The sequence below is a fragment of the Halyomorpha halys genome, unplaced genomic scaffold, assembly GCF_000696795.3.
Source record: "Halyomorpha halys isolate HHAL.00 unplaced genomic scaffold, Hhal_1.1 Scaffold1234.1, whole genome shotgun sequence".
NCBI classification, from domain to species: Eukaryota; Metazoa; Arthropoda; class Insecta; order Hemiptera; family Pentatomidae; genus Halyomorpha; species Halyomorpha halys.
Window position 1 is genome coordinate 330732 of NW_027109882.1, and position 18389 is coordinate 349120.

The 18389-nt window shown below is 30.2% G+C and overlaps 1 protein-coding gene across 1 annotated transcript in view; it reads right to left on the minus strand.

The window, feature by feature from the left end:
- Positions 1-15538, minus strand: part of LOC106688919 (protein takeout) — a 25537-nt gene extending 9999 nt beyond the window's left edge. The window contains exons 1-3 of the mRNA XM_014433620.2: positions 15421-15538; positions 1762-1857; positions 1536-1683 (exon numbers count right to left, since the gene is read on the minus strand). Of these exons, the coding sequence (XP_014289106.1) occupies positions 1536-1683; positions 1762-1857; positions 15421-15496 (320 nt within the window). The 5' untranslated portion in view covers positions 15497-15538. The remainder of the gene's footprint in view (positions 1-1535; positions 1684-1761; positions 1858-15420) is intronic.
- Positions 15539-18389: the final 2851 nt, after the last annotated feature.

The following is an 18389-nucleotide window of genomic DNA, read 5'->3' on the forward strand; positions in this document are numbered from 1 at the left end:
ATTTCCCCCAAAAAAACGACAGGACTTTTTGAATGACCTGGTAGTTATAGTATAAAATAGACAATGACATGTATGTATAAAAAATACATTTTTGTCATCATTTTGTTGATTTGTATATAATATTCTTTCTACTTATATTACATAATTTTTAACCCTACCTTAGTTTACTTTTTGTATCTTATTATTCTACAATGTCTAAAGATTTTTAGTTGTTTTAGTATCTTATTCTGATTATGTTCACTTGTCTATTCTTTTGTTTGTATATATTTTAAGAGATTTTTTTAATTTTATTTTATTTAATTTTTTTTTTAATTTTTAATTTTATTTTTTTTACTTATTTATTTTATTTTAGTATGTATGAGATCATTCATCAATATTACCTATTGCCCACAACTGTGTGGCAGATTGTAATATCTATCAATAAATAAATCTATCAAAAAAAAAGAAAGTATCTTATTAGCCCTGATGAAGCTCTACGAAACGTCGAAACGTCGGCAAATAAATAGTTTTTAAATATTTTTTGTCCTGTTTGACCGCACCGACCATCTCCTTCATCTTATCAGATCTATGAATATTCGTGATAATGAGATAATATTCGAAGCTATGAAAAAAATCTTAGGTAACGTTTTCAAATTATACACTGATATTTCGAGTCGTGTTCTACAGATCCTACAATTATAGTAAATACTTTTCCGATAGCGTTTGGTGTCCCGACTTTCACAAGGCACTTAAAAAGGGAGTTTAAAACATTCACTAGCGTCGAGATAATTATATACTTTTGAAGTATTTACATAATTGTTTTATATATATGTTTAAATATAATTATATCTATTCAGTGATTTCTAAATTTAGATATATTTCACCAGAAATTTGGCTAGATAAGTGAATTTTTCGATCTATTTATTTAATAATAAATTATCTATTTTTATACATTCCATTAGTATAATACATAGATTTGTAATATATACTATTAAGGTACATTATACATGCGAAATTGTATTCTGAAAAAGATTTAACTTAAAAGTTTCATCACGTAATAAAGTTCTAATTTCAACGTCTACGATTATTATGGCGGCCACAGAATTTGAGACACTCGTAAAGCAGGTAGGGATCGTGCCATGAGTTTGTCTGATACTTGGTAATGTTCGTATACCAATTCCTATTGTCAATAAATAACTTAATTTAACTTAATATAACTTAAATATGATTTTTACTAGATGAAATTTTGAAAAATATTTATCACAGTTACTGAAGAATATTTGAAAGAAGATATATTTTAAAATTTACTGTATTTTTTTCTAAGAAATTATTTTAGGAGGATAATTTCCCCTTCCCTACCTCCTTCCCCCTATGAATCCACCACTGAGTGAATCACAATCAGGGTATGCATCAGATCCTCCAAAAATATGAACATATTAGCCGTTTTTCATCCCAATAAATCTAATATTACTATATTAAATAATCTAAAAGAATAATGCTTATATTTATTTTTTAGAATAAATACTCTAAATTAAAATGAATAATATTGGACTTACAGACAGCTGACAGCAGTAGTATTGCTTGGTCCGTGAGCATAGAGATTATTGAAGTTGCCAGTAAGGGTCACAGCGCCGTGCCCTTTGGTAATCCCGATTTTCTCAATGAAGAGGGGTTCGAATCTGGGGATGTTCACCTCCGGGATACCTGTGCAAATTTTAAGTTGTACTTTTTTTTTTTTTGGAAATTAGTGTTGAAATTATAACGTAGTAAATAATAACATACCTTTGGCAAAGTATGGGAACATCCCCTGGAACGTGCTCCGAATGCATTCATTCAGGTTCGGATCTTTTCGTTTGCATGGCGCTTTCAACCATTCCGCTGAAAATTACAAGCATGAACCATGACGCTGAGAATACTAAGAATCTTAAAATTACAAATATGGAATATAGACATATTATTTGTAGATCTTTTTACTAAAATATTGCTTAGATGATATGATGCAGTCTCATTCATTTACGATAAATGTATTCCCTGTTTATATATATTGATGTGATATATAAAATAGTATGTAATCTAAAAATAAATTTTAAAAAAGTTTTGACCTCAACGAAATAAACATTTTTTTCAAAACTTATTTTATTGCTGGAATAGAATACATAAAAAAAATATTAATAAGACATACGAGCTTCATTTACCAGAGGTTTGTAGCAAAATAAATCAGGTAAGGATTGTTCAGGATGAGATGGGAAAAGCGTAGTCCACGAGAACAGTAGGTTCATTGTACGAGGATAGTGGGGTGTATACGTAAAATTTATTAGGTGATTAAATTGAGTACAATGATGTAATGAAAAGAGGAATGATGGATAAAAAATAGATGTTAACGTGATGTACTGCAAAAAAGTAATAAAATAACGTGATGCATATTTTAAATTATATCAATTAGAGTGCTACCAATGAGCGGTTTCTCTACACGCCTGTGTAACTTCATTAAAAACTTACATAAAATTTACTGAATGTATTATCATGTACAGTTGTAAATTTTAATAAAGATATTAAAAAAAAAAAAAATTATATTCTAGATTTTGAATATAAAAATTTGTTTTAACTTTTGTTGACACATTCTTATCGCATAATTAAGATAAATAAATAGAAATAATTAATATTTAAATTTTGTAGCTATATCTGAAACTTTTTAATTGATGTGCAATTGTAAAATTAGCTGCTCGAATTATGAAATAAAAAGGTGTCATAAAAAGGGTAAATCCTTCCGGAAAGAGATAATATAAAAAAAAAAGTAAATTTTATGTACATTGACAGTCCAGAATTAAATGTGCAAACAAATACTGTTATAATGGTGGAAAAAAAAATGTAAATAAACTGTTTTACTTTCAGCAGTCATCCACACATAACATATCTGCATAATATTCCACTGCTGTCAATACACCACTATTGTCTACAAGGAGAAGTAGGGGTAATTATAAAATAATAAAGACAGCAATAACTGTTCGGTTATGAACAAATTACTTTAAATGATGACTCGTGAGTATGATTAGGCAATTCCAGCAAAATAAGGGACAATTGATGAGGTCAATGCTACTTTTAGATAGGATGGCCAAAACAAGAAAGGCCCCAGAAGAAGTATTGGAATGATTTAATTGATAGTTCTAGAGAACTTAAAAATGCCAACTTTTTGCAACATAAAAGATGAAAGTATTGAAATAATGTATAATATTCTTTGCTAAATAGATCTTGAAACAAATAACTCAGAATAAAAGAAGGATTCTAACAGAAACGAAGCTGTGATCTATAACATCTGATTGTTTCGGAGTTACCTCGTCTCATGTTCACCTACTATCATATACTATACTATCACGTTATGTTCATTTTATAACGTTAATAATATCTTAGTATCAGTAGAAAATTTTGTTTTTAAATGCCTGATGTGGCTAGTAATTCTTATAAAAGAAGAGGATTCATTGCCTAGTTACTATCTTTTGGAAAACATATCAGAGTTATATTGGCATTATGATAAGGTCTTTTAAACATGTTTAATTAATGACGTAAGTGGTAATTTTATGGTATTAATGATAAGCCCGTTATAGATGATTGGTAAAGTGTATCCCAAAGAACGGTACATCATGCCCAAACTGATAGCGTACGTCCATCTTCAGTGATGCAATTAATCGGTAGTAAGAGAAAAGGATTATGAGAAAGTCATCTATAACTTTTATGTGGTTCTGTTTCCTAGCGGTTTCGTCATGAACGAATTCCGAGAGATGATATAGTGGAGAAGGTGTACACCCCCCTTACTCCATCTTCCGTGTGTAAGTCAGTAATTTTTTGCTTCTTCTTCTCGAAGACCGTCAAGCATTCAGATTAGTTTTTTTTTTTTTTCAATTTGACTAATGGAAAATATTCGATGGACATCAGAGTTTCAATTCCTTTTTTTTAGTTTTTCTTCATTTCCAAGTTTATGATTTTATTACAAAGTGTTATGAGCACGTGCGTACTGCCTAATACGACAAGGATGAGTTATCTCTTATTGGGAAATTCTCATTTATTGAAACTAAGACTGTCAAGATAATGGAGAGGAAGATACTAGTTAAGTCAAGTGATGCAGAGACCTGCTACGATGAAGAGACCCCACTAATGGATACAGAATACAATGCAGAATTTGATGAAGATGATGTCGAATGCATGTTCCGCAGCTCAACATTCTTAGAAGACACTCATGATGAGAAATAGACAAAATGTCGCCAATGTCATCGCTGGTCCCATGATAATTGTGGAGAAGTAGAAGTGTCTAGTGTTCCTTTGCAACTTTTGCTTTAATATATAGTCCATGAATTTACTTTCTCATCTTTTATTCTTATATATTTTTTTCAGCTTGTTTTAGTTTTTGAAACAGAAGGATTTGTTTTATTTTAAAATTTGGTTCAAAGCCAATGTTTTATTTATTAATATTTTTTTTTTTACTATTATTAGTCAAATCTTTTTCAAATATTTAGTTTTTAATAATTATTGAGAAAATTCAATCCATTTTGAGACAGTCGCAGATGGAAGATTCTTTGTATCTCGTATTAGGCAACTAGTTGCACAAATAATTTTTTGCAAGATTATTTTTTTTTTAATAAGGAGTGTTAATTAATGTAAATCTTAAAAATAAAATTTCTAAATTGCATCTAAAAAAAGTATCTCTTATTAGGTCACTTTTCCCTACTTTATGAGCACTACAATGTTAATAAATTTTGTAACCAATTTGATTTATGGTTTTGTAATAACTTGAAGAAATACAAGAGATTCGAAAGAAACTAATCATATCATCATGTAAAATACTGAGTATTTTTAGAAAATAGGAAAGCCAATTATTATTACACGGGTGACAAAACAGTTCCAGTGTTTTTCTTATTCGCTCGTTTAAATAAGATTATTAACTGTAAATTATTTTTGAAAGCGATTGGATAATTATTCTCCTAAAACTCAAAATAAATTCAGGAGAGTTGCTTAACCACTAAACGCTGCAAATACAACTGGTCTTTATTTCGAAAATGTTTAATTAGGTTTGAAAACATATCAGTTCATTTGTGCAATAAGCTGACCGATTCACGCAATCTGCAACAAAAATCATTTGGAATATTTCCAAAGCATTTTTGAATATTTAGAACACAAGCATTCAGAAGGAACAATTTATTCTGCACGTCAATGTCTAGTTCATCAAGAAAGAACCGTAATTCTTGTGTATATTAGCTAGAATTTATTATTTTTATGTGTTAATTTTTAAAATTATAGTTGGGATGAAGGGATGGATAACTTATAATTATTGAGTAGTTATAACCTGTAGGTTGCAGACTGAAATATTTACTAATAAACTGAAGAAGATATTAAATAAAAAAATATTCACTAAATGTTTACTAATTGCAGGGCATGTTTTCAGTAATTGTTCAGGCTAATTAAACAACGTTTCATCATGTTGTTTTATTTATTTTTTTCCGTTGGTGATTAGACCCATATTTTAGATGATTATCAGAGCGTTAATGATCTGAATATATGAAACATATTCAAATGAAAAAAATCGTTAATTTCGGTCGTATGTTCCCAATTAAATGATTTGGTAATAAAAGTGAAAATGATATCTACCAAGTATATAGTTCTGTACAGATTCATCAGCTAAAATCTCATATGAAGGTACATATATTTTAAGATAGGAGGATAAATTGTATTGTTTAGTAAATTTAATCCGTCCTTTGAGAGTAAACTTTTGAGAAATAAGTGGTCGAATTTTAATAAAATTTATTCTGAACCATTTTTCATTGAATCAATTTATCCAATTTTATATCTCAATTTTACTCCAAATTTGGGCCAAATTTTAAAAATATAGTTGTTTCAAGAAAAATACGGTAGAGTATATCCACCCACTAGAGAATGGGATTTGGTTAAATTGATGTAGGACCATCTAGAGGGATCTGAGACTCACCCACAAGATCCCTGAAAATTTCGTCATAATAGGTTTGACGGTAGTTGATGTTATCTCCATGCATTTATTACATACAGACACGGAACTATATTTGTTCCTTGTGTTTAAAACGTAAAATGCAATAGAAAATGTTTGATCCAGAGCCTAAAATCTTTTTGACTTACAGTATAGTATACAAAGCGTTTCTAACTTCGGTAATGAAGAACCAAACAAAATATTATATCTAAAAATGAAGCTTTTAAATAATTTTTTTAAATGAAATTTTCAAGATAAATTGAAAATTACTGGCATTCTTTGAGACGCAACCTCTCATCAATCCTAGTTCCTACATCAGGTAAAAATTGAGTTTGAATGTAATAAGTAGAAATATTCTACCCCATTTAAAATATATGACACAAAACAATCGACTAAATATGGAGGAACTCGTTTAACTCCATTTTGTTCTCTTACTGCTTTTATTCCAAAAAATTGTGTTACCGAATTTAACACTAAGTTAAGATTCTCTTTTTATTGTAGTTAAATAAAATTGCTCTTTTTTAGCTCATCAAACATAAAATAGTTTTCTTCTGTCCTCCCCTCTTTTCCCAACGCGTTGAAACATGTGATGGAGGAAAACATAGGTCTCATTAGAAATTTCCACTTCCGCTACGCAGTCAACATTCTATAATTACGCAATGTGATTATACTTTCTCTCTGACAAACGCAATTGCGTATAGGCTACAATTATGTTTTCTCAACTGTCTTTTAGTCACTCAAGGAAGCACGTGGGATCACCAATTTCAATGAAAATGTTTTTGGTGATACTAGGTCGAAACAAAGACACGTGTCTGAGGATTCTTACGCCATAGGAGCCGAGAAATAAATTATATTCTCCTAATTTTCGTTTTTTTTTAAATTATCGTGCTCTTCCTCTTCTTTCAATGTATTAAAATATACCAATCTATTCTTGTTTCTTGTGTAGAATAAGAGCAAAAGTTTGTTGATCGTAATAAATGAGATTAACTGTAAAAATTACAAAAAATAAGCCACCTCAAAAAAAAATATAAATACGAATTATCATTAAAAAAAATATTTTACAGAGTTGGTTAAAACATTATATATTTGGCAGAAGCCTATGATGTGAGTACACCATTGGAACAATTTAGACCGACTGACGTGAGCTTAGTATAATTTTTTTTTTTTTTTTTTTTTTTATCAAAATATAATTCAATAACACAGTACTTAAATTATTTAGCCCGATTTAGTAAGCAGTGGGAGAAATTTGTTTTTTCTCCCCAAAAAACTCTTAAATACCAATTTTCATTGTAATCAAAATATCAAATATTTTTACTTTTTTCTCGAAAAATAAAAAAATCAATAACTTCAACATGATTCCACTGATCTGTACAAAATGGTGCAAACTGGACTAAATTAAAACCGGAGACATTAAATAAAACATTTAAGAAATTTTTCATTAATTGAAATCACTTTTTCACCCATATAAAGGCATAAGAATTTAAAAAATATTGGCATTGCCTGGAAGAGCGGAAATTCACCTTTCCAATAGTTTTATTTACGTTGGATTTGGATAATATTATGAGATTATTATGGATTTTCATAATATTATCCATCATATTATGATCATAATAATATTATAAATTTATTTCATGAATGTGTGACATTTACAGAAAAAAAGTATCCTGAAAAACCCAACCCAAAAATTCATAAATTTTAAGAAAATACGAATTTAATTAATTCGTAATCTATAATACCTGGTCTAGAAAACTGGAATCAATTATTATTTTTCGTAATTATTTATACAGTTAATCTCATTTATTACGAACAACAACATTTTGAAAAAAACCAAAAAACATTGGTATGAAATAACAGTTAAATAAAGTAAAGGCGGTATGTAATAATAAAATCTGTTTTTAAAATTAAGAAAAATATTTCTTTTTCTCGTCTCCTGGGACTCATTAGCAAGAACTCTCGGACATATGTCTGATATTTTTCGACCTAGTATCCCTAAAAAAAGTTTCATTGAAAGCAGGGATACCCTCGTGCATAGCTTCCCCGTGTAAGGGAGTGATGTTCATCTTTGTGAATGATTGAAGACCGGTTTGACCTAGACATACCTGAATTTGGAAAATTAGTTAGGTTTTTTTTTATTTTTTCATAGAGAAAAATTAACCTTTCTTAAGCGTGTTCTAGTGACAAAAAAAAAAGAAACAGAGCCTATATTTATAATTACGAGTTTAATGTAATAGATTGGAATTTCTAAATAAATAGGTTTGTTAATTTAATTACTGTTTTTTAAAATTTAAACTTCTTAAAAAATATTGCTGTCCCCTAAATTTATTATGACACTTCAGTATGCCAATGTGAGTTTTCTGAAAATAAATAGAAAAGTGGGACATTAAAAACTGGAATTTACTGACTGCCAGAGCTAGATAAAATAAAATACTTTTGGGCTGAATTGTGTTATAATAATATTTGATAAATCGATGCCGGGGAAGTAGCCGTATGTGTAGTGTCCTACTTTGCTGCCAATTTCTAAACCTGCAATGAATAGAACAATAAGTTTGATTGTTGTCAAAATGTCTGTCATCTTTGAGACTCAGATTAAAGGTAACGATTATTACTACTGTAGCAGGCCCGAAAAATGTACTTAGCAATGGAATTTTGTCAAAACAGGTATTAACTGATTAAAACTAGTTTTAATCAACTTCCGATGTCGTGACTAGTTTTAACCAATTCACTTTGGCAACTAGTTCTAACTTATATATTTCAGTAATAACCTAGTATTGTAAAATTAATGATAAGTGGTGGACAGTATTTAACCAAGTAACTTCGTTCTTGTCGGAAGGGTTTTAATTATCAATTGATTGGCACATTACTTATATAGCATCAGGTAAAAGATAGAAATTGTTACGATAGGGACCAGTTTGACTAAAAACAGTGGTTTTAGCCTAGATTGATTAGTTAAAACAAGTTCTGGCTACATTGCTTGGATAAAAATAGTTTCACCCAGTTAATACCAGTTTTGCTCCCTGCATGACTTGATTAAAATTAGTTTTAACCACTTAATTCCAGTTTTCACTACACTCTACTTTGGTCTGTAATACATACATGTATATAATTGTATAATTGCTCTTTTTTTAAAATTAGTTATTACTATCAACAATACGCCTAACCCTAACCTTTCCAACAGTCATTTAACTGTATAATTATTTTCCTACATTTATTAATTTTAATAAAATGAGATATATCATATACATTATATACATGTGGTTCCACATCGATTTTATCGGATACTGTCATCTACTACCGCTTTTTAGATATGCAAATGAGAAAGTTTATGGATTAGTGTTGACATGGTGTATTATAAATTTTAGCCAGTTCTATCAGCAACTTTCGCTTACGCAAGTGCAAATAGATATTTATATTATTATTTTATTTTTTAAGGCAATCCACAGCGAAAGTGATATTTTCCTGGTTATCTATAGGTGACAAACCTATTCTAACCATGGTGGGAGGTCAAGTTTTTCATTTTGTGGGACCGCTACTTAATGAAAAAAGTCAACGCTCCCAAGGCCGGATTCGATCCAGCACCACCCGGAGATCTCAGAACGATAGACCTAGGCCTAACCAACTGAGCTAAGTATGGACCTCTGTTTTCCTTAACTCACCTATATTTCGAAAAGAGCTTATCTGATTTAGCTCTAAGTTAAATAAAATCTTGGACATTTGTAAAGACATAGCTTAGTATAAATTTTATCAACCACTTTCACTTACTCCTTCAGAAATTGATTTACTGAATACACCTATGTATATTGCTCGTATCTTAGATTTTATTCTCAAACAGCCGATTTAACTTGAGAATTACAATAGGTAATTATGCATCCATTAGAAATATACACAGCAAAATATGGTATATAAGTATTTTATTATGGTTCTGCCAATAAAGTAGAACTATTAACAAATGAAATATTGACAGAATAATGACAACTTCGAGAAAAAGCGATTTTTACGAAAGTAAATAAGTCATTAAAAAGAAAAAGAGAGAGAAACAGTGAACAATCTACTCCAACCCATTTACTTAGCAGAAGTTTTTTAAAAGAATAAATCATAAATTGTAGTAAATTATAAATAAGCATAATAATAATCAAATTTATGATAGACAATTTAAATACCTAATATTTCAATTTTTTCTCAATGGAATAAGTGTTGACTGGCAAAGGTGTCCAGAAAGATCATTAATTTTTGGAAGTAACCATATTATAGGGTTTCTATTTGTGGTCTTAGCAGCGAACAAACCAAAAATACAAATGCAACTATATCTGTTCTGTATAATGAAGAAACTTTATGGTTCTACTTTTTGTTGTATGAGGTTGGTGAATGTGGAATGTTGGAGTTTTAAGTGAACATATAAAACTGCATATCTTTCTTCACAAAATGTTAATTTAATCAAAATATTTCCATTCTCTTCAATACACTTTTTAAAAGCCTTTCTTAAAAAAATTCTGATCTTTAGAATTAATAAATTCAGATATCGATTTTTTCTGGCTGTTTTCATTCTATACTGTTTACTCCGTAAAAACAGATCCAAATGTTTAAAAAATGAAAGTCGATTTGTGAATGGCTAGGTGCTGCAAAATTTCATATTTTAATTCATTTAATTTTGCAATTGTTCTGTGCGATATATGCGACCATGATATTCGTTTGGGTCTTCATCGCTGTTCGTTTTGTAGTGAAAAATCACAAGTCTGAAATTTTTCAAACCAACGCTGCACTTTTCGATCTTTAACAGTATTCTCCTCAAACGCTTGGTTTTTGCGTGAAGCTTTTGCGGCATTATTACTGAGTTTATACTCGGAAAAAAAATACTCGTATATCGGTGGAACTCATATCGGTAAAAAATTTAAAAATTATAACAAAAAGGAACACTTTTGAGAAAATCAACTTTATTGAAATGTGATTTGGGCGATGGACAGTACGACTATAGACGAGGTTATGCCAAAAACAAAAGCATAACGAAAAAGGGAAGAGAAATATTTGCATTTAAAAAGAAAATCCGACATTTCAAATGCACCAAACTAATATAAGTGGGGGGAAGGATGCCATTGTGACAAGGGATAATATTTTGATCTATGCTTTGAATCAAATACAGCTGAATAACATGGTCTGTCCCATATCCCCGGTTCAGATAAGACCCAGCAGCGAAGTAGGTTCTGTCAGGACTTTCACCGCGGAAGTCAGGAGTTCCCCACTCAGGTGAGTCAGACCAGGAAATCGCCCTTGCTCCATCGCTCCTAGTAGATGGTAAATGGTCGTGGAGAACACCGTGATGAACTACCACTGTTTAAAGGAGTGGTTACGTATTCGTGTGACACTCAAATATGTTCTTTTTGTTCAGGAAATGCCAAATTAAATTGTGTAATTAAAACTCCATAAAATGGAATAGTTTTAATTCTTTTGCTTGTATTAAATTTTGTTTTTAATTATTTGTCCTCTCCCTTCCCTGCAATGCAGGTGTTTGTTAGTCCTATGTTACAGTAAAAACTGCACATTGAGTAATATGAAATCTTTAGAGTACAAATTTTAAAAATGGCAAATTTGATTTTTTTTTTTATGGACTCGATTTTGGGTTGGGGGCTCATATTAGCCTCTACTATTTAAAAAAATCAAACAAATCCAAAGATCATACAAGTTTTTGTTTATTTTTATGAATATAAGGAGGCAAATCAAAATATAATAATGTTTTTCAGTTTCTTGGTTATTCTCTGTTATCACAGACTAACATTATCATACGGACTAACAAATTAAATGTTGACAACTCCCCATTTACTATAAGCCATGACATTCTATTTTAGCACAAATCGGTTTTGCATAAAAATACCAACTAGTCGATGGCGCGTAGTTCCATGATATTAATTGGATCTAAATATGTATTGTTTAAATGCCTGTATAATTATGTAAGAGTAAGACACTTCTAAGGAATAGAAAATCATAAAGGGATTGATATATGTAAACCACAAACGAAAGATGGCATGACGAAATTGTATTATTTCATTTCAAGGGTTTCAAATTATTGTGACTTCATTGTGAGGTTTGATTAAAAAATATTCCCGTAATCCTTTTGATAAAATTAGTTTGACTTTGTATTTATTCATTTCGATATAGTTTTAATCACTGACTATTAACAGTACAGCTTTTATTTATCTTATTGTTGTTGGTGATTTAGGTTAATTTTAATTTTAATTAATAAATTTATTAATGTTCATATAATTGCACTCAAAGTTATAAATACCTAAATATTTTTTTTAAATAAATTATTTTTATTTTGGGATTTAGTAAAAATATTTAATGTTGAAAAATTAAAATGTTGCAATGACTACAAAATCAAGAGTAACAAAAATGATTTTTTAAAATTCTATAAGTGTTGTTAAGGTCGCACCTACGAGTAGAACTAAATTTATCGGAATTTTAAAGATGTTTTTCCTCTTTCGTCTATATCACTTTTTATTATGTTCCTTCATTATGAGTCCTTTTCTTACCTTTCAATTTAATGAAATGTAGTTCATTTATACAGGCAATTTTAAGGAACCAAAATAATAAGAAAATATAAAAACCTCTCAAGATCATCTTCCGTTATTAAAATCGACTAACTTAAAGTAGAATGTATTATCAGTTATATTTATCACAAAAATGAAACCTTCATCGACTATAACACATTTACGCATTTAACAAGTTTGCGTGAATTATCAAGGTGGTTTTCAATAATTTACATTTCACCAAAAAAAAAATGTAATACTTTTAATGAAAATTTGAAATATTGCTAACATTACATCAGTGTTGGAAACGTAAGCTTACAAACACTGAAACACATCTTTTGAGTGGCTTTTCGAAGGGGAAGATACTCATTTTGGATGGAATGTAAGTAGATGTTTTCAGAGTTTGGAACTGGTTACAACAATAAAGTCAAGTGTGCTGAATGAAAATCATCACACCATACTGCTCCGGTAGGATCAACGAAAACTAGATACTGGGGAATTGGCAAGAGAGCTTGGAGTTTAGTTTCCCAATCTATCGTAAATCTCGTACCCGCCTAACTTGGAGAACGTGAATCGCTCATCAAGGGTGGTTTCCGAGGTATTGACCAATGAGGAACCATGTCATCTTATCGAAATTCTTCAACAACCTTTGTAGAACCTAAATGACCATCGTTTAGTTTAACTGGGTGTGTTGGAGGAACGTTGAGGAAGAATAGACAAATATTTCGTTAGACTGTATGAGCCTTTGCTCATCTCTAAGGAAAGGCGATTCGAAAAATAAATTAAAAGTCATACTTATTATTAATAAGCTTACCAAGCTTAAGTCTAGTTACCTCTCTATTTAAATTTTAAAAACATTCATTTATTTATTCTATAAGATTGTCCACAATATAAAACCCACACCATATAACTGTGTGGTTTTATAATATTTATAATGGTGTGGGTTTTATATTGTGGCCAATCTTATATCACATAGTTCTCAAATTCTCTAGATTCTCAAAGAGCTCTGTAAAGTTGAGAATCTTTTATCACTGTTCGTTCAATCAATCAATTGGTCCTTCATTACGAGATCTTCATCTCTTTATGCTATGATGCATTGTTATTATGTTGATGGGTTACTTCAAAGTGGTGCTAAGCACAATTCCACTAGCTTTGCGAAAAGATCAATTAAAGTTTCGTTTCGGAAAATTAATTGAAAATCTATAATTTTCCTAAAAGAGAGAAACTTTAATTGTATTGTTTGTAAAGTTAGTGAAAATGTACTTAGCACCATTGTGCAGTAAGCCATCGATATAAGGGATTCCCCCTTTATATATAAATTTTGATAAGCGTTTCTTTAAGAAAAATAGTAGGCGAAGAACACTATGACCTGTAGAGTAAATCTGGATTGAATATGACAGACTATTCGAAGAAATCAAAAAGCTTACAGTGCCATTAAAATGGTTATAAAAGTACTATTTTAATATATAAAATCATCATCGTCCATAAAAGGAAAAAAAAACGTTTAAATAAATTAAGTTTTATTCAGTTTAAGTCTCAAAACAATCTATATTTCTGTATAAGTCCATTGTTTCGACCAATTTGGCCAACCTCAATGACAAACTTAATGGCCATGTCCATACATTGTTGTGATAAATTATAACAGTGGAAATTGGCTGTGATTAAAAGTTTTATTTAATGTGAAGAATTGATAAAATAGGGTAATTTTGGAATGAAGTTATTGACCTTAGCATTATAGCCTGCATAAATTTTTTTTAAATTATGTGGTTCTAAATCTGTATTTAAGATTGTCTTTGAGGATGGCCAAATTGGCCGAAACGTTGGACTTATACAGAAATAAAGAATATAAATTGTTTTAAGACTTAAATTGGATAAAATTTATTTTATTTAAACAATAATAACTAGTATAAAAAAAAGTTTAAAGATTTTATATTATAGTCTAAAAATATATATTAATTGGACTACTACTAAACATTTTTTTTTATCGTTTGATACCTATTAGTGTCAAATAAAAAATTCTTCACAGTGAGTCTGTTGTATTTATTATTTTATTTCTATTCTTTCACAGCTATTTATTGTTTACTCTTATGAGTATAAAAAAAAAAAATTATTATCTTTTTCTGAAGTGATCCACATTTCACGTTCCTAGGTACATATGAAAATTATGTGGATGAGATTAATTCCAAATACTGACATATTCAAAAAGATACAATGACGATAGATATATAAACGAATAGATACCTTCCTGTTTTGTTTTTTTATTTATTTCTTATATTATTATTTTTTTATACAATTGTTCTTCATTATTGCTAATTGGGATATGCAATTATAATCTTGGATAAATAATCACACATGGAATGCTAACTAAACGACCCATGAGTCTGCATAAACGCAGATCGTCGTCTAGAAAGTCCGAGAAAGGGTTTGGGGCCGAAGGTCACAAGGTCTTCGGTCCAGGTTACACAACAAGTTAACTACTTACTACCCGATGCCTCTTTTTCAGACTGGAGTGGGTGGCTGGAGAAAGCGGTCCGGTTACGTCCTCCATTGCGCAACTACACGGACCAGGGAAAGTGTTGCGGCCCTTTGGTCATCCATTGGTCTGGTGACCCCGAAGAGTTCGTAGGGCCAATGGACATGTAATGGATGCATTATAGATATAACAATGCATAAATCACATTTATCAATAATATCGATTATAGGTACATTTCATTCGCTTAAAATATTTCGAAAATTTTTTTGTTATTTTATAAAGTTTTCTTGTGTTATTAGTTTTAAAAAATAAATAAAACAATATGAAGCACTCATAGTTTGTGTTTAAATAATTTCATGCATAAACGCAAGCAAATGAACCGGTTATGTACGTTTTTAAATTAATTTTTTTTTTTTAAGACAAAGAAACTTTAATGTAGCATTAAAGTCACCAATACATACGCTGCTTTGAGAGTAGCTTGATGGATGAAGCAGTGGCCAATAAAAAAGCTGCCACGAAGATTGGAGCGGGGTGCATGTTTCCAGGCCAGGGGTGTTGGACTGACTGGTCCCGCTCCGATACCACTCCCTCCACTACTGGACTGCCGGGGGTACATCCCTTGTCCAAGATCGGTTCCACTTTCTTCTTGCAAAATTTTGCCTTCTGGTTGGTGGGGTAAAAGTTGATGACATGATTGTTTTTTCCGTTCTTGAAAATATTGTGATAAGAAACCGAGGAAGTAAAATTAAAAATATTTGTTTAATAATTTTAGTACATTCAGTTCGGAAGAAGAGTAATGTTTCATGCATAAAACTTAATAGGAAAATTTAATTTATATGTCACTACTTTCCTGTCACTTCTTTTCTTTTTCAAATCTAAGCATCATATTTCCTAATTGTTACGAGAGCATCATTAGTCTGTTCTATTCTGTATATTTCCTCCTGTTGACATGTCCAGTACAGTTCCTTTTCCTAAGGTACACTCTTTTCACCATAAGCAAAGATGTATTTATTCGTTTTATTACTTCCATTTATTTTTTAAATATTTTAGTTCAATTAGAATAATGCGTTTTATAACTAACCAATATATTTAGGCTGATTTACTAAATAAATACATTGATTTTCTCAGCCAATGAAATTCCTCTGAAGTATTTTTATATTCCTTTGTTACTCTATGTGGCAAAAATTTTACTCATTGTAACTTTATCCTTCCTAATGAAAATTATGTACCTCTTCAAAGATTTCTCCTGATAGATATTGAGGTGTAGATAGTTGACCGTAGATTAATGCTTGAAGTTTGTCGGGGGGTGCGGTCAGCAAAGAACAACATAAATAAACAAAACCATATTTATTTATTTTATGCTGACGTTTCGACCTGAGTTTCAGGTCTTCATCAGGGGTTGTGTCCTAGAGGAGGGAAAGATTAGTACTCAATCTTTCAAGTAATAATCTTTCCCTCCTCTAGGACACAACCCCTGATGAAGACCTGAAACTCAGGTCGAAACGTCGGCATAAAATAAATAAATATGGTTTTGTTTATTTATGTTGTTCTTTGCTGACCGCACCCCCCGACAAACTTCTTCAAGCATTTCTCCTGATATTTTATTTTCGTTCAGGATCTGAAAGTGTCCATTACATAGCTTATGAAAGAAAACAAAGATGGTCTTAAAATGTAAACTAATAAAAAATATAATTTATTGAAGTGAATTGAAATATTCACTTTTGTATTCCAGAACTTAGAAATTCCAGAAGTATATTAAGTTTTATTTCAAAATAGTTATGTTTAGACTCATGAAAATTATTAACGGCGATCAGTGAGAAGTAAGTAAGTAAGTAACTCTCTCTAAATAAGTCTACTCTTAACTTTAATCTTCACATTTATAATATGTAGATATTTGATGGAACAATAAAAAGTCCTCTAAGACAGCAGTTCCCAAAATGGGTGCCGTGGCACCTTTGGGTGCCTCAAGCCTATGTACGGGTGCTCCAAGTCCGTGCTACTTTCTCAAACCAGGAAATATATAGTGCATTCCGGTATTTACTTTTCTTTTTTCTTACACACTCAAGCGCCCTAAGGATGATTGTGGCCATAATTTTATGTTTGTAAGCTCGTTAAGGGTGCTAAGATTTTTTTTTCATCACTAAAAAGGTTGCTGTGAATTTCTATTAGCCCAGAGAAGGTGCCGCAAAAAAGTTTAGGAAGCGCTTCTCAAAGAGTAAAATTTAATATTAAAAGTTGTACCCACATATCAAGGAAATTGATTTTTTTCTCCCGCTACAGTGTTATTCCATTAAAAAAAAAACCTTAATTGCATATTATGCATTATTTATTAGTTAAAAATTTTAATTTATTAAAATCATTGAAAAAATATTGGTATAGGTTCAAGGAATTCAGGGCTGCTGAAGAACTGACTCATCCTTCTTATTTCTTAACTGGATGACGTCTTCTGGTGTATGTTTTCCTGGAATCTGCTCCAGGTTTGTGGAATAGGACACAGATCTTAAGAAATATCCTTTCTAATTTTTCGATAGTATTTCCTCTAAGTATCTTCTCAGACTTTCATATTACGTCATTTATTCAAGGAGAATTTTCTAAAATAGAGTATTGGAAGTTATTATTTACAATCAATTGGCTAAATATGTAAAGTAACTGCTGAACCCAATAATTTTCTGATAGCGATACGCCATTTTAATAATTCAATCAATAAGGCTTTTCAAAGCTAAAATAAGATTATTGGATGGAATATACTAAATCATTCAAAATAAATTTAAATATTCGTCGTGTACACTCAAACGACTGTGCAACTTTCAGCATTGGCTGCTAAAACTATAATTATTTGCAGTATATTCATTAATTAAGGATATTTTACTTTTTCTTTTATAAATTAAAAATTATATATATAATTTATTGACCGTATTTTACTGAATATGAAGGAGATGCGGTCAAAAAAGAACAAAAAATAGTTAACCAATATTATTTGCCGACGTTTCGCCCAACTTTGTAAGGTTCCATTAGGGCGGAAAAATAAACACAAAATAGGTTGTTTAAGATAATTTTTTTTTAGGCTGTTTAAGATAATTTAATACTAAGAACTAAACTGAATTTGCACTTAAAATTTTTTAAATATAAGTAAAAAATTCATTAAAAAAATTATATATAAAAATGTAAAATTATTTTTATTTCTGTTTTTATTGTTGTTTGTTTCTGTTTTTGAATCTTATGGTCTAATAGTTATGGCAGGACAAGACCTGTATACAACCTCAATCGTAACTTCCCATGTAAATAAACTCTGATAATGTATATAAAGAGCATTACAGAGAGAATGGAGGCAGTTTTATTTTAGTAAGCATGCGTGTATATTCTTTTCCTTAATTTTTTTTTTTGCTTTTTCGTTTTAAGTGCTCGTAAGTTATATATGTATATATATATA